Here is a 25,182-nt window from a genome sequence, read left to right as displayed (position 1 = left end):
GGCTTGCCACAAACCTTCGATCTGTAACAAATGCAGTATCTGTGAAGCAGATACGGGGTAGGACAACTCTCCAAACCTCAGGCACCCCAAGTTAGTTTACAATCCACAGGTTCTTGTTTGCTTATAGAATCCTGACCCCTGAGAGTAAGAGCCCCCTCACCTCTGAGCGAAACCCAGCTCTGGGACATGATGCTCACTGGGGTCCTACCTTCTAGGCCCAGACCAGCTGTCAAGTTGGGGAGGGCACTGGAAGAGCCGTCAGAAGAGCAGGGTGTTGGGACCTGGGACTCCTCGGCCATGTGGAGGTCAGCTAAGCCTGGTGGCCTCCACCCCTTCCCTCCTCTACCAGCAAGCAGCAAAATAAAATAAACTAGAAGCTACTCATAGAAGTGACAAACACACAAAACAGATGCCCAGGCTGGGGCATGAGGCTTGGAGCTTGATGAGTCCATTATCCCTGAGGACCTTGCACAATGAGGAACAGTGAATGAAACTGGACCCCAGCATCTTTTGAAACTTCGATGGCTAAAAATGAAGAGGGGAGGCCATTTTTAGCAAGAATTATTTCCCCTAGACCAGTGCTTCTTAATAAAGATGGGGAGATATTTTTCCTGTCTCCCCCTGACTCCCTAGCATCTGGCAATTTCTTGAAACATTTTTTGGTTGTCAAAATGGGGATGTGGGTTGGGAGTGTGCTAACAACATCTACTGTTCAGAGAGAACGCTCTTAAACTGAAAAAGAAAGGAAAGATTCTTTTCTGGAATGGGGCAGGGGCTAAGGGGCAGCTTCACTGCCTTAAGTATGACATTAAAAGGTAGCCTCATGGAAAGGCTGGTCTCTCCGTAGTGTCTCCTTCGTTCAGGGCAAGGATTTCCTCTCCGGGGCCTGAGTTGTCAGGCCTGAGTTGTAGGACTTGTGGTAGAGTGCCCTCTTGAGGTGAGGGAGGGTGAGGCAGCCCCTCCACACAAGGGGGCTGTGGGGAGAGGGTGTGAAAGGTGTGGGGGGAGGTGGTAGGGAGGAGCCTGCTTAGGGACAGGTAATGACCAGAAGGAAAGTGGAGCTGGGGAGTCTTTCAAAAATACTGGGAGGGAGGGGCGCCTGGGTGGCTCAGTCAGTTAAGCGTCTGCCTTCGGCTCAGGTCATGATCCCAGGGTCCTGGGATCCAGCCCCAAATCGGCTCCTTGCTCAGTAGGGAGCCTGCTTCTCCCTCCCTGTCTGCCACTCCCCCTTCTTGTGCTCTCCCTCTCTGACAAATAAATAAATAAATAAAATCTTAAAAAAGAATACTGGGAAGGGAACGTAGATGTTCAGGGATGCAGCAAGATGGAGCCTGGCCAACCTCAGATGGTGGCGACACTGTTGCTGCAGACCTGCCCCTGCCCCATCTCAAGCCCAGATCCCCTCAAAGGGTGGGGATAAGGTGTGGGGACTGCTGGGTCATCCAAAAGCCAATCCCACCAATTACAAGGACAAGAACTAGCTCTTAAATACGACCAGACAACCAGGGGCCATCAGGCATTTGAGAAAAGCCCGCACCAGAAGATTCCCCCATTACACAGAAAAAGGGAATCTGGAGAAAGCCAAGATTATACAGGAAAAAAATTAAAATATTTGAGAGACAATATTCTGTGATAATAACAACAAATATTTACTAGAGTGCTTACTATATGCCAGACCCTATCCTAAGGACTCTCATATTTCAAAAAATATACACAAAGAACAGAGTACATCTATAAACCAAGGATAAAATGTTTTAGGGAAAAAAAGAACATTCAGACAACAATGAGTACAAGGAAATTAATCATATGATCACAGAAAAAAAGAAAATAGAAGGATCTCTTCTAACTCAATAGAAGGATTTAATGATAAGGTTGAGGAAATCTCCCCCAAATAAGAGGAAAAAAAAGAGAAAGAAATGCAAAATTAGAGGGAAAACAGGAGGCTTAGAAGAGGACGGGTCCAGGAGGTCCAGTGTTTGACTTAAAGAAAGCCTGAGAAAGGGAGACAGAACATGGAGTGGTCATGCTAGAGAAGGTCCCAGAACTGAAAGGCTCCAAATAAAAGACCTATGTTTCAGCACATCATTGTGAAATTTCAGATTTGCAAGAATAAAAGAGAAGATTCTAAACATTTCTGGGGAAGAAAAAATGATCACATGCAAAGTTTGAAGAAATTAGGGTTCCCATGGTTACAGTAGATGCTAGAAAACAGGGATGCAATGCCTTCAAAATTCTGAGGGGGGAGAAATTATATTCATGCAACTCCTTCCTAGGAAGTTTCTGGAGGACACACTGTGGTAAAATGAGGGAGGATCCCAGAGAAAAAGCCAGGTCAAGGAAACGGGAGAGGAGCAAAGGGATTTCTAGGAGATAGCTGGGAGGTGGCCGATAGACACATCTGTCTTCCAGGGGACAGGTTTGAGGGAAAAGGCTAGAAAGAGTTCAGGATAAATGTATATAGCAAATTAGGCAAATGAAAAGACAAGACAATTATTAACTCCAGAAAGGAAATGTAATCTTACAATGTATAACTTGTCTCTGCAATGAGCATTAGTTACCAAATTATAATAATGTAAACATTATTGATTTAGCCAGATACTGTGATATAATGATGAGAGGAGGATGAGGGAAGGGAGGTAGGGCAGGGGTATAAGAAAGCCAAATTCATCAGTTGCATTTCTTTCTTTTTTTTTTTTTTTTTTTTAAAGATTTTATTTATTTATTTGAGAGAGAGAGAATGAGAGACAGAGAGCACGAGAGGGAAGAGGGCAGAGGGAGAAGCAGACTCCCCGCTGAGCAGGGAGCCCGATGTGGGACTCGATCCCGGGACTCCAGGATCATGACCTGAGCCGAAGGCAGTCGCTTAACCAACTGAGCCACCCAGGCGCCCTCATCAGTTGCATTTCTATACAACAAGACAGAAGAAAGAGAAATTAAGGAGTCGATCCCATTTACAATTGTACCCCAAACCATAACATACCTAGGAATAAATCTAACCAAAGAGGCAAAGGATCTGTACTCAGAAAACTATAAAATACTCATGAAAGAAATTGAGGAAGACACAAAGAAATGGAAAAACGTTCCCTGCTCATGGATTGGAAGAACAAATATTGTGAATAAGTCTATGCTAACTACAGCAATCTACACATTCAATGCAATCCCCATCAAAATACCATCCACTTTTTTCAAAGAAATGGAACAAATAATCCTAAAATCTGTATGGAACCAGAAAAGACCCCGAATAGCCAGAGGAATGTTGAAAAAGAAAAGCAAAGCTGGCGGCATCACAATTCTGGACTTCAAGCTCTATCACAAAGCTGTCATCATCAAGACAGTATGGTACTGGCACAAAAACAGACACATAGATCAATGGAACAGAATAGAGAGCCCAGAAATGGACCCTCAACTCTATGGTCAACTCATCTTCGACAAAGAAGGAAAGAATGTCCAATGGAAAAAAGACAGTCTCTTCAACAAATGGTATTGGGAAAATTGGACAGCCACATGCAGAAGGATGAAACTGGACCATTTCCTTACACAACACACAAAAATAGACTCAAAATGGATGAAAGACCTAAATGTGAGACAGGAATCCATCAAAATCCTTGAGGAGAACACAGGCAGCAACCTCTTCAACCTCAGCCACAGCAATTTCATCCTAGAAACATCGCCAAAGGCAAGGGAAGCAAGGGCAAAAATGAACTATTGGGACTTCATCAAGATAAAAAGCTTCTGTAGCAAAGGAAACAGTCAACAAAACCAAAAGACAACTGACAGAATGGGAGAAGATATTTGCAAATGACATATCAGATAAAGGGCTGGTATCCAAAATCTATAAAGAACTTATCAAACTCAACACCCAAAGAACAAATAATCCAATCAAGAAATGGGCACAAGATATGAACAGACATTTCTCCAAAGAAGACATCCAAATGGCCAAAAGACACATGAAAAAGTGCTCAACATCACTCGGCATCAGGGAAATCCAAATCAAAACCTGAGACACCACCTCACACCAGTCAGAATGGCTACAATTAATAAGTCAGGAAACAACAGATGTTGGCGAGGATGCGGAGAAAGGGGAACCCTCCTACACTGTTGGTGGGAATGCAAGCTGGTGCAGCCACTCTGGAAAACAGTATGGAGGTTCCTCAAAAAGTTGAAAATAGAGCTACCCTACGACCCAGCAATTGCACTACTGGGTATTTACCCCAAAGATACAAATGTAGGGATCTGAAGGGGCACATGCACCCCAATGTTTATAGCAGCAATGTCCACAATAGCCAAACTATGGAAAGAGCCAGATGTCCATCAACAGATGAATGGATAAAGAAGATGTGGTATAAATATATAATGGAATATTATACAGCATCAAAAAGATGAAATCTTGCAAATGGATCTAGAGGGTACTATGCTAAGCGCAATAAGTCAATCAGAGGAAGACAAGTATCATATGATCTCACTGATATGAGGAATTTGAGAAACAAGACAGAGGATCATAGGGGAAGGGAGGGAAAAAAAACAAGATGAAACCAGAGAGGGCGACAAACCATAAGAGACTCTTAATCTCAGGAAACAAACTGAGGGTTGTTGGAGTGGAGGGGGGTGGGGGGGATGGGGTGGCTGGGTGATGGACATTAGGGAGGGTATGTGCTATGGTGAGCGCTGTGAATTGTGTAAGACTGATAAATCACAGACCTGTACCCCTGAAACAAATAATACATTATTTGTTAATTAAAAAAAAGACATGACCAACTTTAAAAAAATGAACTATTATATTACAAAAAAAGTAAGAAAGCTAAATTCTTGTTTACCAATAGATGTTTAAAAGTAAAAGGTAAAAAACATAATTTTATGGTGTATGAATTCTATCTCAATTTGTCTTTAAAAAGTTGAAAAAAGGGGACACTTGGGTTGTTCAGTGGGTTAAGCATTTGCCTTTGGCTCAGGTCATGATCCCGGGGTCCTAGGATTGGGACCACATCCCATTCCTTGCTCAGCGGGAAGCCTGCTTCTCCCTCTGCCTGCCGCTCCCCCTGCTTGTGCTCAAGCATGCGCACACTCACTCTCTCTCTCTCTGACAAATAAATAAAATCTTTTTAAAAAACTGAAAAAAGTGATAAAGGAAGAGTAGTATAAGCATATTATTTAGCAAGAAGGCAGTAAACACTGGAAGAAATGGCTAAATGATTAACCGACATTATTACCCTAAAGGGCTTGAGTAACAGCAACTCAAATCTTTAGTGCTCTGGGGAAAAATGAGGAAAAGCAGCTGTGTTAGAGCTGACAGGGGAGAAACCCCGAGTGGATTCAGTGGGAACAAGAAATCAAAGTGGAAGAGGCCATGAGAACCTAAAAGGAAGGAAGTCACAATGACCTTGGGGAGGGCCTGGCTGTTCAGGGCTGTAGAATGGGGAGCCTGAGCCCCTACTTTTATGGGACTCTCAGAGGGTCATGGTGACCCAGAAGGCTGAAGGCACTCAGTTACACGGGGTTCCTCTTACATAAGACTTCTAGTTCTGCATGACCAGACAACTCCCCCCATCCCTCCACTACACGTGGAGTCCCGAGTGTACCCAGGTGTGTGCACGCGTGCACACATACACCCCGGGGCCCCCACCCCCAACCTAGGCTTAAGCCTCACCTGGGCTTGAGGTAGCTGAGTGCTTCTGAGAACTGGTTGGTGAGGAAGAGGTCCAGGGCGATCATGCACTGGTCCAGGGCCTCATGGAGGCTGCTCACAGAAGTCCTGCTGGGAGAGACACTCAAGTGACCAGGAGACCTCAACCCCACTCCAAGCTGGAACTGAGCCCCACAGAGCCCATGCAACCTCCCTGTGGGCCTTGGGTGCCTGTCACAAGCTCTTCCAGGTTGCCCACTCTGTACTGGGACACAAAGACAACTTGGACCCACCTCTAAGTGTTCCTAAAGATGGGAGGAGAGCAGAATGGGGGTGTCATCTGAGATCTGGTGGAGGGGATTGGGGAGGAGCAGAGGATGGAGGGCAAGGAAGCCTCAGGAACAAATTTATCTTACCCCTCACAAGGGTAAAGGGAGTCTTTATGGCCCTTCTGACCCATCAGGCTTTTCTGCCCCCCCCAGGGGGGCACAGCCCACCCACTGAATCCCACTTCAGTCCTTTTCCCTCCTCCTTCTCCAGGACTTCTCCTGCCCTCCTCGGGCCTGCACTCTAGAACCCCAGAAGCTCTGTCACAATGGGCTGTAGTGTGCAGCAGACTGTAAGGCCTGTCCAGGGCCCTTTATCCTCAAGGGTCACCTTCCCAACGGCATTTCAGTGGACCAGACCATCTTCTAGTCCTTATACTTCTCTATGGCTTTCATCACCCTCACACACACACACTTTTATTTTTATTTATTATTTATTTTTACTTATTTTGTGCTTATTGTCTGTCTCCCTCCACTAAAAATAAGCTTCCCAAGGGCAAGAATCCTTGTTTTGTTCACTGCTGTATCCCCGGCATCTAGTATCTGGTACAAAGTGGGCTTTTGATAAGTATCTGTTAAATGAATGGAAAAAAAAATGACTGAACGAGAAGAACAAATCCTTGACCCTTCTGGGTCTCAGCTTCCCCATCTGAAAAATAAGAGATTAAACTAGGAGATCCCAAAAGTCCTATCTTGAGGATGGTCTTGAGGACATCTCTTCTCAAGGAGTCTCTTTTGAGAGAAGATTTCAAAAGGGGCCTCGATGACTTCACTAAAAGGAGATCCTTCCCCAAAAGTTAGTTGAGAGAGAGCCCCTTTCTACCAGATAAAAGTCTACACATGCCTTAGGGTCCAGCTCGAATATCTCCTCCTCCATGATGCAGCAGCGGATCGTCCCGGCAAATCAAAACATGTATCTTGTTCAAAACTGAACTCTTGTTCATTCTCCCAAAGCTGTTCTCCCCTAGTCTTTGCCATCTTAATAAATGACACTCCTCTACCCAGTTTCTCAAGCCAGAAATCTGAGAGTCAGCCCTAATACACCCCTCTCCTTGAGCTCTGTCAGTTCTGCCTCCTGACCATCTCTCAACCCAGCCCCTTCTGAGCCCAGTGAGCTCCAGGGCACCACCATCACCCCCACCTGGGTCTGATGGAAGACTGCCCCTTCCGCTCTCGCCCCTCCTACCCCTTCTCTCTGTTGGACTGTTTTGCTCAATATTTCAAGTCTCTTAACGCTCTTCTTGCCATCTCTTTGACTCCGTGAGATTCTCAGTAATTTTTTCAGATCTTCCATTTCACTAATTCTCTTGAGGTGTGTCTGATCTGCTACTTTTCCTGAGTTTTTAATTTCAATGATTATCTTTCACATTTCCAGAAATTCCACTTGTTTCCTTTTCAAATCTCCTTGGTCATTTGGGGCAGTGTTTTGTTCCCTGCTTATTGTTTCAAGTCCATCTTTGATTTCTTTACATGTTTATTAAAATATTTATATTCTAGATCTTAATTCTAGCATCTTAGACTCCCAGGGAAACAAATTCTGTTGTTTCTTGATTTGGGTGTCTACTGCTCACAATGACTTGTTTCCTTGTGTTTTGTAATTTTACCATGAGCTCCTATTTATTTGGCTGATCCCAAAGGGATCTTAGGAGAAGAATCTATTCCTCCAGAGAGGATTTTCACTTACTTTGGCCAGATTCCCTGGGGTGCTACCATCCGATGATACTTAAGTTACTTTTTTGGGTTAGTATCTCCAGGACCACAAAGGGAGTATGTCTTCAAACACAAAATTTGTGTGAGGGCAGATTCGTATTTATAAATTTCTCCACCAGACCTGTCGTCCCACATTTTGTGGGAAGGTGGCTATTTCTTTCTGGTCTATTTGCTGAGGGGGTAGCCCTCTGAAGGTTCCAGATGCATGTGATGGTGGTAGGAGGGCTAGGTTTCAACTCCTCACACTGTCACTGGGTCGGCCCAACTCCTTACTTATCATCTCTTGAGTGGTCATTAAAACTCAAGGTTCTGGATTTCTGGAATTTGTCAACACCCTCATGTTGCTGAGACTTCATCTCATTTATCAGCCCGATTTCAGCATCCTTTTTATTCTTGGCTTGAGAGGATTTCTGTTACTTCTGTGTGAGCTCAGGAATGTATTTTAAAGGATGGCTGAAGTAACCCACGTAGCCTCTAGGGAGTTTTTATAAGGGAGAATGATGGAAGCATTATTCCCTCTAACCCATCCTTCTCACAATAGCCAAAGTTATCTGTTTAAAACCCAAATCTGACCATGTCACTTCTGAACTTGAAATCCTTCACTGGCTTCCTATTACTCTTAGGATAAAGACCAACTTTCTTTCTATGGCAGAAAAGGCCCCACCAGAAGCAGCCCCTGTCCCTTTCTTCATGAGATAGGCACAGTGTCTTCCTTTGTGCCCAGGGCTTAGCCTAGTGACTGGTGTTCAGTCTGCCCATTCTGTTGGATGAACGGGTGAAGAGGCAGTGAGCACCTACCGCCCTGAGCGTTTAACTGGGCTTCTCTCCTTGAGCCCTCACAAAGCCTGTGAAGTAGGATTATTATCCCCACTATAGATGAGGCACAGAGGAGAGGTGACCAGGCCACGATCACATGCCCAAGCATGGGTTCTAACCAAATTTCTGCCTAAGCCAGTGTCCACCCACCAGCTCAGCTCCAAGAAGTCAAGTCCATTGTCCTGGCTTATGACCATCTCTAAAGAACTCCAGAGCCAAGAGCCTACCTCCCATTTCTGCATACACCCTACTGCCACCACCACCTCTGCCTCCCATCAAGACGTTCTGCCTGTTCGCTCTATGTGGAGAGAAAGACAGGTGGACCCATAGCACAGAGGGGCATTCCCTCCCTTGGCAGCCCCAGTACCTCTTCTGCTTAACTGCAGTAAGGTGGGTCTGACGTGACCTCTCCAGACTGGGAGCTGCTTTGGGGTGGCCCTGGGGCTGATTTCCTCCTTCCTTTGCTCCCACAGATACCCACTAATCTCTGGTTCTGGCCCAGACCCGGCCCTGCTCTTGAAGAGTTCACAGTCTACAGAAGTGACAGATGCAGGCAGAGGCAATGACAGCCAGAACCATCAAGGCTGCAATCATGGGGATCACTGATGGCCCAGAAGTGGAGACAGGGCACTCGACGAAGCTTTCTGGAAAAGATGGCACTGATCTGAGGACAAAATGGGAAAAGAAGTCCAAGAAGGGGAAAAAGGCAAGCAAAGAGCTAGAGTCATGACACCATAGTGATAAAGAGGCACGAGCCATACAGGCGAGGTGGCAAGACAGGCTCTGGAAGGCCTGCTAAGTGGTGTGAGGTGGGGATGTCCTGGCTGGCTGGGGAGCTCAGGAAGGCTGGGGACACTGGTCCCATTTGACTTAATGATGGCATTAATAACCACCCCTTCACCATGAGATTCTCACTTCAGGTTCTAAACTGATGACTGCCTTGTTTCAATTCTCCCACCAGCCCAGAGGCAGGCGTGCTTATCTGCATTTGACAGATAAGGAGACAAAGACAATGAAGATAAGGAACCTAGGGAGAAGACAGAAATGCTTTCCAAAAAAAGCAAGCTTGCCAAACCTTTCTCCTCCCCTGGCTGTGACTGAGGTCCCCACTTCTCTGCAGGCTGTCCTGTGTCTTCAAGGCCTTTCTGCTCCAAGCCACCTTGCCAGCCCAGGTTAATACATTACTGAGCTCCTGAGGGGTTGATGGTGGCCTTTCCACTGTGCCTTGGAGAACCCGAGACACTGGGGTGCCGCTGAGCTGGATGGAGCATGGAGCAGGGCTGGTGACCAATGCCAGGAGCTTTGGCATCGTAGGGGAGGGAGGCTTGAGGCTGGAGTGAGAAGGGAGCTGTCAGGCGGCCTGGAGTCACCCCACTCTCCTCTTCCCTCCCCCTTCCTGGCTTTCGTCTGTCTGGAAGCTGCTACCCTGACACCTGATGCACAGGATGGATGGAGCAGGGGGACCTCTCCATCCCCACTGGGGCAGCAGACGCAGTGCAAGGAAGTCACTCAGGAAGCAGACTGGAGCCAGAGGTGGCTTTTCCTCCCTGCTTCACCATTTAGGAGGAACTCTGTCCGGGGTGTGGGGCTGGGAGGGGATCTGTCCACGGGGACCCATCCCAAAGTGACCTCTCTCAATTGCACATGATTGTGACTCTCCTTCCAAGAATCCCCCTTAGCTGTGAATGAAGTGAGTATGATGTGGCATGGAGTGATGTGACAGGGCGTCACGCAGTGTGGCCTTCAAGAGTTCTGAAAGCAGAAAACCCTGGCCGCAAACTGCAGCTCAGCAATTACTCATTAGAGAAACTTGGGAAGGTTCTTTAACCTCTATGAGCCTCAGTGTCCTCATCAAGAAAACGAGAATGGCAGTTCCTACTTCCTAGGGTTGTTGAGAAGAATGACTGAGACAATGTAAAGCAAAGTAAAGTAAAAGTACTCAAGAAATGTTAGCCATTGTTACTTTTTTTCTACGAGAATGTGTTTCCCGTTTGTACGAATATGTGTTTCCATTATGTCTGAAGAAACATTGCTTTTATAAGAAAACTAAATAACTTTAAAACATGGAGTGTACATATCCTATAACCCAGCAATTCCACTCCTGTGGGGCAACGGAAAAGAAAACTCACATATGCGCAAAGGACGACCTTTGAGAGTATTTACTGTTTGAATAGCAAGACTCTGGGAACCACCTCAATGTCCATCAAGAAGGCCGATAAACAAATAAATGCGGGACCCTACATTGGGTGGTATATCATACATCAGGGAAAGTGGGGACCAGAGCTGCAAGGATCAAGAAGGCTACATCTCAGAAACCTGAAGCTCAGTGAGAAAAAGCAAGCTGCAGAATGATTCATGCTGGATGACTCCATTTATATAAAAATTTTGAAGTCAGAACAAGCTTCATTTTCTTAGACTTATACATACTCAGCGAAAGAATAAAAACAGAATGACAAAACCAATGATATTGTAATAGTGTTGTAGGATGACGGATGGCAGCTACACTTGTGGTGAGCACAGGGTAATACAGAGAAGTTGAATTACTATGCTTGTACACCTGAAGCTAATGTAACATTGTGCGTCAGCTATACTCAAATAGAAAAAATTAAAAAGATAAAAATGCAAATGCCAAAATCAAAATTCAGGACGGCAATTATCTCTGGAGAGGGCAGAGGAGAGGGTCCACAGAGGCTTCAAAAGTCTCTGCTATAATTTATTTCTTAACAAGAAGAATATGAAATAAGTGGGCATAATGTTGACATCTGAAAAAGCTGGTGGCAAGGGCATGGAGTTTATTTTATTATTTGCTATATTTTTCTGAAGGCTTAAAATATTTCATAATTTTTAAAGTGGTGGAGATGTAAAGTTTGGTTTGTTTACCACTGACCCTCATATACTGGGCTGGGCCCCGAGCAGGCCTTGGGAGTGTTTGTTGAGTGACTGAGTACCTATTGTGAAGGTGGAACTGCTTTGCCTCTGTTCTGCTCAGACCCCACCGGGATGGCACTGACCAGAGATAGGGGCAGATGGACCTGTGTGGCCTCAAAGAAGAGAGGGACCTGGAGGGCATGCAGTGGGGGGCAGGTATGGTTCAGTATGAGGAAGATCCACCAGTGCTGGAAGACTGAGCTTGCTGCCCTAAAGGCCCAGGGAGCGGCCAGAGGGGCCTGCAGTTGGAGAGTGGACTCAGGCAGGGATATGAGTGTGCAAGGAAGAGGGATGGATGTGGCTTCTAGCCTGGGAGTTCAGTATTCTTTGATAGGTGCCCTGTTCCATGCCTGCCTTCTCTCCTGGCAGCTTCTTTTCTGGGCACACTAGGGTGGTGCTTAGTCAGGGCTGGGCACAGGGACCTAACCAGGCTCCAGATGTACAGACTTCAGCTCAGAGCAGGAAGGGAGCAGCCAGGCCTGGCCTCCCTATATTTTCCAAAGGAGAGACCAGAAGTCCAGGGAGGATAAAGGATGTGGCCCAAATCCTACAACAAACATGGTCAGGGAAAAACTCACCAGGCAACCGTCCCGGGGGCCAGAGTGTCCCTCAGTCACCCAACTTCTAAGCCCTCAGCCGGGATGCACACACAGGCGTTGTGGAGGCCTCCAGCTGCGGCTGGCACCAGCCCCCCTCACCTCCCTGTTCACGTTAGCTCTGAGGCCCTTGGCAAATATTGTCCCTGGTGGTGAGGCTCCAGGTAGGGCGGGCACACCTCCCAGCTCACCTGAGCCGGATCTCCACCCGGCAACTGCCCAGCTGGGCCCTCAGGAGCCGCCCCCTACTCACGGGCGCCCAGGAAAGGGCCAGCGGCTCCTGGTCTCCCAGCTGCTAGCAGCGATCACTGCTACAGGGGCGGTGCAGGGATTCCACCGGGTTCCTCAGTGGGGTGGGGAAGAGCAGGAGAGCCATACTGGAAGTGACAACACCCACCTTTACTACCCCAGTTCCTGCTGCGCCCGATGGGCACAGCTGATTCATATCTTAGCCTTTTAACTCCTTCAGATATCCCGAAGATGAGGCAGTATGGCACGCGGGTGGGGGCTCTGGCATCGGAGAGAGCTGGGTTCAAATCCCAGGCCCACCGCTCACCTCCTGGGTAACGGAAGGCAAGCCACTTAAGAGCTATGCCTCAGTTTCCGCAACTGTAACGGAGGTGAAAACAACAGAGCCCACCACAGGTGTAAACGCCACAAGGGGAGGAAGGCGGCTCTGACGTGGCCGTTACTACAGCTCCGTGAGAAAGTTGGGACCCAGAGGGGAGTGCCCGCCCCAGGATCCCCGGAGCCTCTACTCCCCTGGCGCGAGCGTCCGCAGCCCCCTCCCCGCTCCCCGGCGGCGGCGGCGGTTCCCGGAGGCCGGGCGGAGCGCCAGGCCGGGGGCTGGGGTGGGGTGGGGGGCTGGGAGCCGCAGTGCGGGCCGGAGGCGCGGGGGAGGCCGGGCCCCGCGCCCGTCCCCCTCCCCACGGGGCCGCCCCCGCCGCGCACTTACCCCGCGGGCAGGGAGTCCGCGGCGTCCGCCGAGCTCATCGCGGAGGGGGGCGGGCAGGGTGCCCCCGCCGGACGCCAGCCGCGGCCCAGGTGCTGCCGCCGGAACCCCGAGCCGGGCGCTGTGCGGCCGAGCCGCAGACGCCGCGGCCGGGGAGGGGCGCGCCGGGGGCGGGGAAGGCGGCGGGGCCGGGCCGGGCCTCGGTCCGCTTGCCCGCGCAGTGGGGCCGCGGCCGCCGCCCGTCTGCGGCCGACTGGAGGCTGAGGCTGGGCGGGGGGCGGCCGCGGGATGCGCCCCCACCCTCAGCTCTCACAGGTGAGAGGCCCGGGCGCCCAAGGTCCCCCGGGCCCATGCCGAGCGCCGCCGCTGCGCAGCCCCCAGGGGCCGGAGCTCGCTCCTTCCTCACACAGCCCCACCTATTTGTGGCCAGAAAGTTCTCTTAAACCTGAGGTCCACCTCCCTGTCACTCTCCCCTCCCCCCCAGCTCCCGCTCGCAGCGGCCCCCACCTGAGCCCTTCGTCATCCTACTGCATTGGTGGGGGGGCATTCATGCTGAGAAAGACACAGCCTCCAGAGTCAGGCTTGGGTTTTAATATTCCCTTTTGCCCCCTGACTGACTGCGTGCAGCACACAAGAAGGCAGAAAATAACGCAGTTTAGCACTCACTGTGCTCACACAGTTCACACTCGCCTTCTCAAATCATCCCCCTAGCTGCCATTTTACAGAGACGAGGCAGAGTTTGTGACTTGCTCAAGTTAACTCACCTAATAAATGGCAAGTTGTGATTGGAACTGGCCCTCCTGACTCCAGGGTGGACACTCTTGTCTCTCTTTCCCCCTTGCTCCTCTCCCCTCTGAGTCCCCAACCCCTATATGAAGTCACCCATAACACTCCTCAAATGCTCACTGTGTGCACACCCTAAGGTATCTGTCTAGGACCAGGGTTGAAGCCCACCTGGCCTTCTGGCACAATGAGCCACTGGTCCAGGAAGCGTTAACCAGCCACCACTTCCAGGCCCCAGATACTCTTAACCATGACTCATCAGAGCACGTTGCTGCCATTAGAACTCTCCCTTTACAAAGGCAGGGGACAGGAGGAGGAGGGACTCCAGCGCCCCTGGAGCAACCCTTAGCTCCAGGATGTCAGAAGAGGAAGCAGGAGGAGCCTGTAGAGGCAGGCCTGGTAGGAAGAAGGCTGCGGACTAGGTCCCGGGAAAGCCAGGTAGATTGGGCCTGGTGGCAGAGGGGAGAGGTTTAGAAGATCACTGTTTAAATCTCACAGGTGGTCTGGAAAGGTGGTGAGTTCTTATCCTGCCCATATGTGAACAGAGGCTAGATGTTCACTTGCAAGGATCATCCTATGTCTGGCATTCTCAGACATGGGCACAGAAAAGGTAATTAACTACAAGGAGCAGGCTGTGATGACATACACCATCATCTGGAGGAATCCAGATCAGGAGTGCAACATAGACTGGAGGGGTGGGGCGAGAGCTTCCTGGAGAAGGTGGGCACAGAGTTGAGCCTTGAAGTTTATAATGTTTATACACAATAAAGTCGTGGAGAGGGTGTACCAGATGGGAGAACAGCATGGGTGAAAGCAGAATGGGGGTGGGCAGAGGCACACCCATGTCAGCTGGTGTTTGTGAGGCTGGTGAGAAGACCAGCCATGTGTATGAAGAGGAGCCTCAGTAATGAGGCTGGGGCACCCTATCGCATGCCATGCCCATCTCTGGGCATTTGTACATGCTCATCCCTCCACCTGGGACACACCTTCCTCCCTTGTCACTTATTATTCATTCATTTAATCAGGGTTTGATCCAGAAGCTTACAATTGGAAGCCTTCTTTTTCAAAAAAAGAATACAAATTTACCAATATAAAACTGCCAGAGTCCTCCCAGAGCCCCAGTAAGGGCCAGGTGAGTGAACGGTTTTGAAGCTTTACGCTGTTAGTTACAGGTAAATCTTTATTGCATTTGACCAACATTTATTAAGAGCCTGACATATGCCCAAACTCCTACTCGCCCTGCAGGTTTCAGTTCAGACAGCACATCTTCCAGAAAGCCCTCCCTCCCTGGCTGGGTAAGGGGCTTCCTGGGTACACACTGCCCTAACCCCCTATGACCTAACCTCATCACCGGGGGCTGACACCACACCATCTGTGTGTGATGGTGGTGGAGTGAGGTGTGTATGTGATTGTCTCTGCCATTAGACTGGGAGCTTTTGGAGGGTCCGGTCTGGTCAGACATCTCTGTTTCTGATGAATCACAGAATAAACATTTGGCCTAGCACTTTACCATTTCCCTCTGAGGTAATGATTATAATAATGACTGATGTTCACCGAAGGCTTATTACACACAACACATGTTAAGTGTAGAACACGGGCTATCTCATTTAATGCTCGCTTTTAACCACCTCTCTTGGGGTTTTTTTTTCTCTTTTTAACCACCTCCTCATCAGTAAAACGGAAATACTGCCTGCTTCAAAGGGTGGTTGTGAGGATTAAGAATTCCTGTATCTAAAATGCCCAGCAGGGGCACTGGGTGGCTCAGTCGGTTAAGCGGCTGCCTTCAGCTCAGGTCATGATCCCGGGGTCCTGGGATAGAGCCCCACGTCGGGCTCCCTGCTCAGCGGAGAGCCTGCTTCTCCCTCTCCCTCTGCCTGCCTCTCTGCCTACTTGTGCTCTCTATCTCTCTGTCAAATAAATAAATAAAATCTTTAAAAATAAATAAAATGCCCAGCATAGTACCTGGCAGGTGATACAGTGCTGTGCGGTGCTCTGGTGGTGGTGGCCGTGAGGCAGATGCTATTATTCTCCCCTTTTGTAGATGAAAACTGAAGCTAAGCAAGATAAGCAGCCAAGCTGCCTTTGGAGCTGGAACTCTCCCCACATAGCAGTGGCAAAGATGCTGGAGCCACCCACCTGATGAGTCAGGGCAGCAGAGTGGTCCACCCTTCAGAAGGGCTCCACCCAGGCAGCTCCCAGCCCCCAGGAGCTCTGGCTCAGCCCCAACCCTGGGGAGCCTGGGAGTCACCATTATTTCTGCCTCCCAACCCAGGTGACTCTGCCCATTTCCACCTCAAAGCAATAGCCAAGCTCTGGGGACCAGGAGAGATGAGTCCCAGGTTCCTTCCTCCCCTGCTGGGGGAGTTTCCTGGTGCTTTGTGCCTGAAGTTGCCAGGCCTGCTTCCTCTTGCATGTTCTCCCAAATCACTGGGCTCACCACACCTGATGGCAAGAACAAATCGCTGGGCTCACCACACCTGATGGCCCTGAGAAACTCCATGGACTACTTTTACCTATACCATCTATCAGCTTAAGAAGGCCCTCAATAAATATCTGTTTAGTGAAAGCTCAGGATGCTCCAAAAAGCTCCATAGTGGCTTTATCTCCCATCCCACAGTGGCTTGGACCAAGTGTGACTTGGACTCAGGTCTTAACTCCTTATCCTATAGGAGAAGTGTGTGGAAAGGGGGGTGGGCCACAGAAATGGGGGTGTGAGCATGTGAAAAGTGAGGCCATTGTTGTAGAAACAGCTTAAGTTGTGAAGTCTGCTCTGTGTCTACCCCTCTGGCCCTGTCTTCCCATCTGTAAATCTGGGATAACAGTGCCAGCCTCGCAGGGATGCTGTGAGGCTTTACTGAGCATTACTCAGGTGATGCCTCGGCCCCTTCCCCCTTCCCCCTTCTCCCTCTTCCCTCTTCTCAGTCCCTTTCTCCAGGCCTTTCCCTGGCATGAAGCAACCCCGGACTAGCTCTCTCTACCAGCCCAGAACTAGCCAGTTGGACTCCAGAGACCTCCCACCAACCCAGCTGGGCTGGTGACTATACAGCAGGTTTTCTTAGAGTGAGTGAGCCCCACCCAGCAGATTGCAGGCTTGGGCAGGTTAATAATTCACAATCAACAGACCCATCAACAAAGGGCCCTTGAACAGGGCTGTGACAGTCACAGTTCTGAAATATCCCTTGGCAGGGGCTCTTAGGGAAGACCTAGGCCTACTTGTTGGGCCAGCCTCCTCCCTCCTCATGAACTCTGACCCCCACTAGCTGTGTAACCTTGGGGAAGTTACTGCCCCACTCTGGCTGTTAGGTTCCTCTTTTCCCCATATAGAGGGGAGAGAAGGGTGGGCCAGGAGCTCAAGGCCCTTCCTTGCTCTGATGTTCTTGGTTCTGGGATCTGAGCTCTTGTACCAAAGTCTGGTCTCCCAGAGCTGCTGAAAGTGGATCTAAGGAAGGAGCCCCAGTCAAGGCACAAGGGACCAGGAACAGTTTTGATTGGAAAAAAAGAGGCAGAGCTCTAATGAGGTGTTTCAGGCATTGAGTGGCATCCTGTCAGGGGTTAGAACTTGGGCTGCAGAGCCAGGAAGGTCTGGCTGGACTCCTGGCCCCACCACAACCTAGCTGTGCAGCCCCAAGCAAATCACTCTACGAGCTTGAGGCAGGGCAGGGAGTGGTTCAGAGAGCAAGTTAGCACCCCAGCTCTGACACCCTGGATCAGTGACTTCAACTCTGAGATGGGGATGATGATGGCACCAACCTCATTAGGCTGTTGCAAGGATTAAATGAGGTAACATACATAAAGCACTTGGAACAGGGCCTTACCATTAATCTTTGAGCTTTAGTTTCTTCACCTATAAAGCAGGGATAACAGGATTCTTGTGAACATTAAAGGAGCAAATGGACCCAAAAGAGCTTTGGAACCGTGCAAGGCTGTCCAGAGAAGAGGGAAGTCTCCTAAGATATGCATGCAGACCTGGCCAGGGCCACAAGGACATCCACTGGACACCTGCCACATATCTTTATGGCAAATGTGCTACCTCCCACACTGCCACGGGGAGTAGAAAGCAGCACCATCTTTCAGAAGGGGAACTGGAATTTTGGACTGGAAACCTTAGAAAGGTGACCCAATACACCTAGGCAACAAATATGTCTGAAGAAATAGTCACAAACATAAAGATTGCTGGTACAAAGATGTTCATCACAGTGTTTTCTATAATAAGGACACAGCTAGTAATAACCTAAATGTCCATCAATAAAGAATTATTTCAGTGAATTATAGTGAATTTATAGGGTCAAATATTCTGCAGATATTTAAATTTTATAGAGAATTTCTTTGCCCAGATTACTACATTGTTTCCCAAGTAGTTTCTCTGCTCCAACCCCTGTCCCCTTATTGTCTTCTCCACACAGAACCAGACCCATTTGATCTGATCATGTCACTCGTCTGTTCAAAACCCCACACTAGCTCCCCATGTTGTTCAGTGCAAAAGCTAAAGTCTCCACATGGCCTCGAGGCCCTGAATGACCTGTACCCCCATCTCTCCCTCTGACATCATCTCCCTTTACTCTCTCTCTCTCATATTCAGCCCCTCTGGCCTCCTTGCTTTTTTCCGAATATGTCAGGCACACTCCCACCGCAGGGCCTTTGCACTTGCTATTCCTTCTGCCTGGAATGCTCTTCCTGCAGATATTCACATGATTACTCCTCCACCAAAGGGCTTCAGATCTCAGCTCAAATGTCACCTTCTCCGTGAGGCCTTCCCTGACCATTCTCTTTAAAATGGAACCTTTGCCTTCATCCTCCCTATTCCTTCATCCTGCAGTATTTTTTCCATAGCACTTGCTATCTTACCTCCTGAATATTTTGCTTATTCATTTATTTTCTGTCTACCTATTAAATTCTACACTCCACAGGGGTGGGATTTTTTTTTTTTCAGTTTTGTTCTCTAATATATTTGCAGTGCCCGGAACAGTGCCTGGCATGCAGTAAGCACTCAGTAATTGTTGCATGACTGAGTTTTCTGGAAGGTGGGAAAATATTTAAAAAGCAGAATACAAAGGTAGTACTAAAAAGAAAACCCCAATGTGTATGCATTTGAGAAAGCACAAGGAGGCTCCATCTCCTCATCTATTAGAATTGGAGACAAGAAGACCTCCCCCATCAGAGCTGAGGTGGGTGGAAGGTGGTGAGGCATGTCAAATCAGGGCTCGGCCAAGGGTGGGTCTCGCTGTTATCAGATCACTGAGGCAACAGGGTGGCAGGCAGTAGGGCTGTTGTAAAGGCCGGGGCCTAGTTCAGAGGGTCCAGTGGAGAGAAACCTGGGCTGGAAGGAGCAGTGGCAAGTGAAGGAGAAGGGGGACGATTTGAGTGCAGCGCTGTGCACTGAGCCTGTGGAGAGGTCATCCCTCTTTGACTGGCTTGTCCTGCGCTCAGGGACAGCGCTTGGGTGTGCCCTTCAGTCACACAGGTGTAGAGGAAGTACCCATTCACCCATTTTCTTGGAAAGACAGCAGAGTTACCTTCAATCTGAGACTTAGATGCTCTCTCTGGGGGAGGGTGTTTCTTACCTAGGGATGAATTCTTGCAGGGGGAGGGTCTTGCCATGGCAGACTCTGGAAGGGAGGGAGAGGGACACCTGAGGCTGTGGGAGGGAACAAGCAGGGACAAACTTCCTTCCATGGGGAAAAAGGGACTCACAAGGTATGGAGCATCTGGCTCAGGGTTACCTGGATAGGGCACCTGATGTCCCACTCACTGTCATAAGTCCTAATATAATTGTCCTCCTGGGGTACATGGGACAAATCCAGCCACTGGGTAGGAAGGATTTTACCTAAATACAATAGATTTCTGAACTGCCGTTTTCATATGAAGTGGGAAGGAAGGAAGATGTGGGAAGACATCCACCGGGCCCTCCAGATGTGGAAGTTTTGCAGTTAGGCTCCTTCCAGGATGGCTGAGGGGCTTGGAAGGGGCCGTAGAATCCTAAAAATCTTCTGTTACTCATTCCTTGCTTCCTAAGATGTTTTAAAAAGTTACAGATTGGTTTTAGGTCAAGGTAGAGAGGAATTACGAGAAGGGTCTGTCCCACCGTTGGTCTGGGGTGATAAAGTGAAGAGCTTCAGGGACCTTTGCCCTGTAAGCCCCGCCCCCCCAGGTGGTGGTAGTCAGGCTGAGAATGGGGCTGGGACCAGCAGTCACAATTGCAAGAGAGTCCCACAAGGGACTAGTTCCCAGCTCCCAGGGTGGCAACAACAACTGGAAGACCCTCAGAGGAGGGTCCAAGCAAATCATATTTTGGGTACTTCATGAAGCTATGACTTTTATGTTAAGGCCCTCCTTATTGGCCACAGTTAATTACAATATCGCGCCCCACCCCCACAACTTGTTGTTAGGGGTACTGCTTCTCCTTCCCTCCTCCCCAGCCCCACTGGCAGAATGGTAGGTGCCTCTTATTTGACTCTATCTCTCTGGGTACAGTGACTGGTTGAAGGGAGGGTCAACTGGAATATTTCCCTGAGCTTTTTCAAACAAGACTGGTGGAGGAGCCCTTTCCTCTTCTGGCCTGAGGGACTAATGACAATAATCAGTAACACTCCTGGGTCACACTGACTATGTGTTAGGCACTGTTTTCAGTGCTTTACATAAACGAATTCATATAATCCTCACAACAACCCTGTGAGGCAAGTCCTAACATTAACCGCGTTTTACAGATGAGGAGAGTGAAGTATGGATAAGTTAAATAACCTGTCCAAAGTCATACTGCCAGAAAGTCCCAGAGTCAGGACCCAAAATCCGCCTCTGTGGCTCAGGGTACTACTGTCCCAGGACTTGAGCTTGGAAGCTGCTAGCAGCCATGCCTGCACGGAATGGAGAAGAAGTAGGTGAGCATTAGGAGAGAATGGAGCTGACCGCAGAGAGAAGCTGAACTGAGCAGCAGGAATATTCAGGGGAAGGACAAGCAACTCAAATCACAGATTTGGAGATAAATCAGGAACTGGCATGCTGGCAGAGCTAACACTGCAACCTACATAATCTATTTCCAACTGACCTCAAGACAGGACCAAAAATGTCCCAAGTCGGAATCCCTCTGTAACTGATAACAAGGGACAAAGGTGACCTGTGGGTTTCCCACGGCATCCTCCCGAGAGATGGAGGGTTTGAAGACTGCAGTGTGCCTCCCACACCCGAGCCCTCTCATACCCCAAGCAGCTGCTCTGGACAGCAGAAGGTAGATCAGAACCCTGGGATCAGAAACCTCAATATCGTAGAGCACGGCAATTTTAAATCCTGAAGTCTCATGATTCACAAATGCCTTAATTCACAGAATCTGAAACTCACAGAGGTGAACACTCAGCCCTGGCCTCCAGTCCGGATCCTGTCCCAAGGAAGGAACCCCAAAGCCACTCCAGGATTCCAGTCACCAAATTCGAAACTGCCTACCTAGAGGCATCTGAGAGCTCCTGAAACTGGGGCAGTTGACCACAGCCCCAGGACCCTGGCCTCTTTGGCTGGGCCCCTCCATTCTCAGAGAGGCCCCTCCCCCCACAGCAGCTCTGCCACTTAGTTACTCTCCCAAAAGCCATCTGCCCATCTACATTTCCCCCTTTGCTCCTAGTGCTGCCTCCTACAGGAGCAGCCATGGGTGGGGTGTGCGGGGGTGAGGGGGGTGGGGGTGTGGGGGTGGCTACTGGTTTGGCTAGGAAGGGGCCCTGTTTGTAGCATGAATAGGTGGCAGTCCCCTTTGTAAGATGTGTGGGCATCATTACTTTCTCCTAACACTTCCTGCTATACCCATCTTGGTGCCCGGAATCCCACCCTTGACTCCCAAACCTTTCAGAATCCCCTCTGTTCAATGGGAATACCTTAGTTACCTCATACCACTGCCAAGAAGGAAGTGAACTCACACCAAATATGCCCCAGTGGCTGTCTGTGAGGTCCTTTCCAATGTGACTTCACTAGGTCTTCCTACCACTCAGTGAGTAGCTATAATTTTATAGCTGAGTAAACTTAAGTTCACACAGACCAAGTAATTGAATCAAGGCCATAGAGCCAGTAAGTAAGTGGCAGACCAGGGGCTGGGCAAGCTCTTCACCCTTTGGCCATGCTATTGGAGACCAGGCAGTGTGGTGGGTGAGGGGTAAGGGTGAAGTCACAGGTCCTGAGCTGGGAGAATGGAGACCTGGGTTTGTGCCTCAGATATGAGACTTTGTGGGGACACATGGGAGTATTCTCTGGGTTTTTGTGTCCAGCAAGTTCCACCTGAAGTATAAAGGCACATGTGTTCAGGCCCTCCCATATACTCCCTCATCCAGGCCCATAGAGGATACAGGGGCCTCTACTTGGCTAGAGTCTTCTTTCTCCCTCTCCTCTTCACTGTCTCTCATCTCCCTTCCATGATTAGTGATTTTGAGTCTCACCTCTCAGCCTGTCTATTCACCACTTAGCAGTTCTTCCTCCTTAGCCTCCCCCTCCACCCCCCACCCCCCCACCCCCACTACTCTGGTGTTCTCCTAATCCACACCCCAACATCCATCCTGGATCATCACGCCAGCCTCCCCTCTGGTCTCCCTACCTCCCTCCACACTGTGACATCAGCAACATATACACATTTGAAACTCAGAAGGTGCCTGGTGCCTACAGGACAGAGCATAACCAGGTTCTCGTAGGCAGGGCAGGCCTCAGGCAAGAAATTCATCTGGACATAACCCTTCTTTTCTACCCCAGCCAGGGTATCTCACCTTCCTCAGAAATTGTCCCTTCATGTCCTCATCAAAGCCAAAGCACTCTCTAAGCCCCTGTCCCCTCTGCATGTGTAGTGGGGAGACAGAAAAAGGTGACCCCGATTCAGTGTTGAAATGGTCCATCCCCCAGCAAAATCCTTTCTTCCTGGGGTACCAGGGTCATCTTTAAATATGTAAATCCTCTCCCTGACGCCCTCTAGTGGCTTCCCGACACACAGTGAAATCCAAACTCCTTGCCCTGTTGGGGCCGCCTGCCTCCTGGATCCCATCAGACACTGATTCACCTCAAGGACCTCCTTTCTGCTCCTCAGACACAAATCACCCTTTGACATGAGCTACCCTCACTTCTGGGAATGCTCTGGGAATGGTCTATTTTTATTGTCTATCACATGGCCCTCTTTTAAGCTTCACACAGCATTGTTTGCCTATTTGTGTAGTCTGTCTTTTCCACTCGAACATGGTCTCCTGTGAGCAGGGAGTTGTGTCTCTGAAGTAAGGCCATATCCACAGCACCTAGTACGGTGCCTGGAGCACGGTATGTGCTCAACAATGTTTGCTAAAAGACTGAATGGGAACCACGAGAAGTAAGCAAAGATGCCGAAAGCCCCTGAGTCTGACTCAAGGGTGGGGTCAGAAAGGCTCTCGAAAAGAGGTCACCTGAAGTTGAGTCTTACCGATGTGAATGTCAGGAGTGGAGGATGGCACTCCAGACAGAGGCAACCCTGAGCAGCCTGGCACAGTTGTGAGAGCACTATAAAGTGGTCGGTGTTGCTGGACCAGAGTGAGCGCTGGGAAGCTATGGGAAACGGGCCTAGGTGGGTCACAACCTCTCTCCTCAAGAACCGTGAACTTTAACCTCTAGGTGATAGAGAGCCATGGAAGTTTTATTTATTTATTTTTTTAAAGATTTTATTTATTTATTTGATAGAGAGAGACACAGTGAGAGAGGGAACACAAGCAGGGGGAGTGGGAGAGGGAGAAGCAGACTCCCTGCTGAGCAGGGAGCCCGATGTGGGGCTTCATTCCAGGACCCTGGGATCATGACCTGAGCCAAAGGCAGACGCTTAACGACTGAGCCACCCAGGCGCCCGGAGTCATGGAAGTTTTAAAACAGAAAACTGACATAGTCTGGCTTGTGCTTTAGAAAAGATTAGTCTGAAGGATGCATGGAAAGGAGAAGACTGGAGGAACTGGGAAAGTTAGGGGCTACTGCAATAGTCCAAAGGGGAATGAAGAGCTTTGAGAGACACCAAAGAGAAAATCAGCAGGACTCGGAGACTGGGGTGGAGATAAGGGAGGGAGGTGAAAGGCATGACTCCCAGATTCTGGGCTTGAGCAACAGGGTGGATGACTATGCCATTCACTGAGATGGGAACACAGGGAGAGGAACAGGTTTAGGGGTGAAGATATGAAGTGTGATTTGGGGCTTGCAGAGCTTGAGGTGCTCACAGGGAAGTCAGATGGAAGCGCTGGGAGGGCAATTGGACTGCTCTTCTTCAGGGAGAATGGAGGGTGAATAAGTATGTGAAGGAAAGGAACTGGGTATCTAAGCTCAGAAGAGAGGTCAGGACTGCCCCCTCTCCTCTTTCTCAAGGGAACACATCTGGAGACACCAACTCATCCAGGAGGTGGGGACAGCTGGGGAGGAGGAGACAACACAAAGGAGACAATGACAGCCCTGATGGGTTGACCTTGGAGGAGCTGTGGGGCACATAATTCCTCCCTGGACCAGCACTGACACCCAAGATTTCCCCCCACAGTGCTGCCCCCAGATGTGGACAACCCAGGGTTGGGGGGCGGATGGTGTGCCTGCTCTCACCTGTCCCGGCACAAAGGGTGCCCATGGCTCCGTTCATGCAGCGCTCTGGAGGACCAGGGGCGTGACAAGCACCCCTGAGGGCTGACTCGGCTGCCCAAACCTGACTCCCAGCCCGCCCGAGGGCCAGCTCACCTGGGTACCCTCGCAGGTAGCGCGCAGATGACGGCACCGGAAGCGGGGCTCGGGGGCGACCGGGGAGCGGGGGTCCGCAACCCTCGTCCCCAGGCCCAGCCCCGCCGGCGGCCGCAACACGCGAGCAGCGGGCACGTGGGGGTTGAGACGCACTGGGCTGCACCTCCCCCCGCCGGCCCTCCGGCCGTTAGCCCGCGCACTGCGGTCTCCAGCTGTACCCCCACAGCTGTCCCTCCCGTCGGCTGCCGGCAGCCGCCCCTCCCTCCCACGCGCGCCTCCCGCCGAGTCCCCGTCCCCGCCCAGTACCTGCGGTCGCTCTTCCCGGAGGCCGCCCCCTTCCAGGCGGTCAGAAACGCCATGGACGCGGGCCGGACTTGGACGGGGGCGCGGGCGGCCCCTCGTGGCGGCGTGGGCTGTAGCGGCGGCTCCAGCGGCAGCACCTGGACCCGGCGGGCGGGCGGGGCGGGGCGGGGCGGGGCGGGCCCGGCGGCTCCTCCCCGCCGCGGCCGGGCACCTCCCTGCCTGCCAGGGACGTCGGTGTCCCCGGAGCGGCAAGCCCATTTCCGTCCAGAGCCGTCGAGACCCATCACTAGTCACGAGGAGAAGCTGAGGCCCAGGACGCCCAGGGATTTGTCCCAAGACCACACGGAAGGCCAGTGGCAGCACCAGGACCTGCCCCGAGCCTCTCCAGATCCAGTCTGGTCCAGTGAGCCGAGGGGCGATGGTGTCAGCAACGCCTTTCTCTTCTGCTTAAGTACACAACCC

General features: G+C 50.2%; 1 protein-coding gene across 6 annotated transcripts in view; it reads right to left on the bottom strand.

Moving 5' to 3' along the window:
• The window catches only part of TTC39A (tetratricopeptide repeat domain 39A), a 56,482-nt gene extending 31,640 nt beyond the window's left edge, over nucleotides 1-24,842 (bottom strand). For 4 of the 6 annotated variants that reach the window (XM_032429273.1, XM_032429315.1, XM_032429300.1 and 1 more), the window contains exons 1-2: nucleotides 24,724-24,842; nucleotides 5,645-5,752 (exon numbers count right to left, since the gene is read on the bottom strand). In XM_032429273.1, the coding sequence (XP_032285164.1) occupies nucleotides 5,645-5,752; nucleotides 24,724-24,776 (161 nt within the window). In that variant the 5' untranslated portion in view covers nucleotides 24,777-24,842. Of the gene's footprint in view, nucleotides 1-5,644; nucleotides 5,753-12,951; nucleotides 13,071-24,723 lie in introns of those variants that run through there. The other 2 variants (XM_032429282.1, XM_032429292.1) reach the window with 2 other exon arrangements.
• Between the last annotated feature and the right edge of the window lie 340 nt (nucleotides 24,843-25,182).

The sequence above is a fragment of the Phoca vitulina genome, unplaced genomic scaffold (genome assembly GCF_004348235.1).
Source record: "Phoca vitulina isolate PV1807 unplaced genomic scaffold, GSC_HSeal_1.0 scaffold2, whole genome shotgun sequence".
Classification (NCBI taxonomy): Eukaryota; Metazoa; Chordata; class Mammalia; order Carnivora; family Phocidae; genus Phoca; species Phoca vitulina.
Note: the sequence above shows the minus strand (reverse complement) of the source record. Positions and strands in the feature narration are given on the sequence as shown.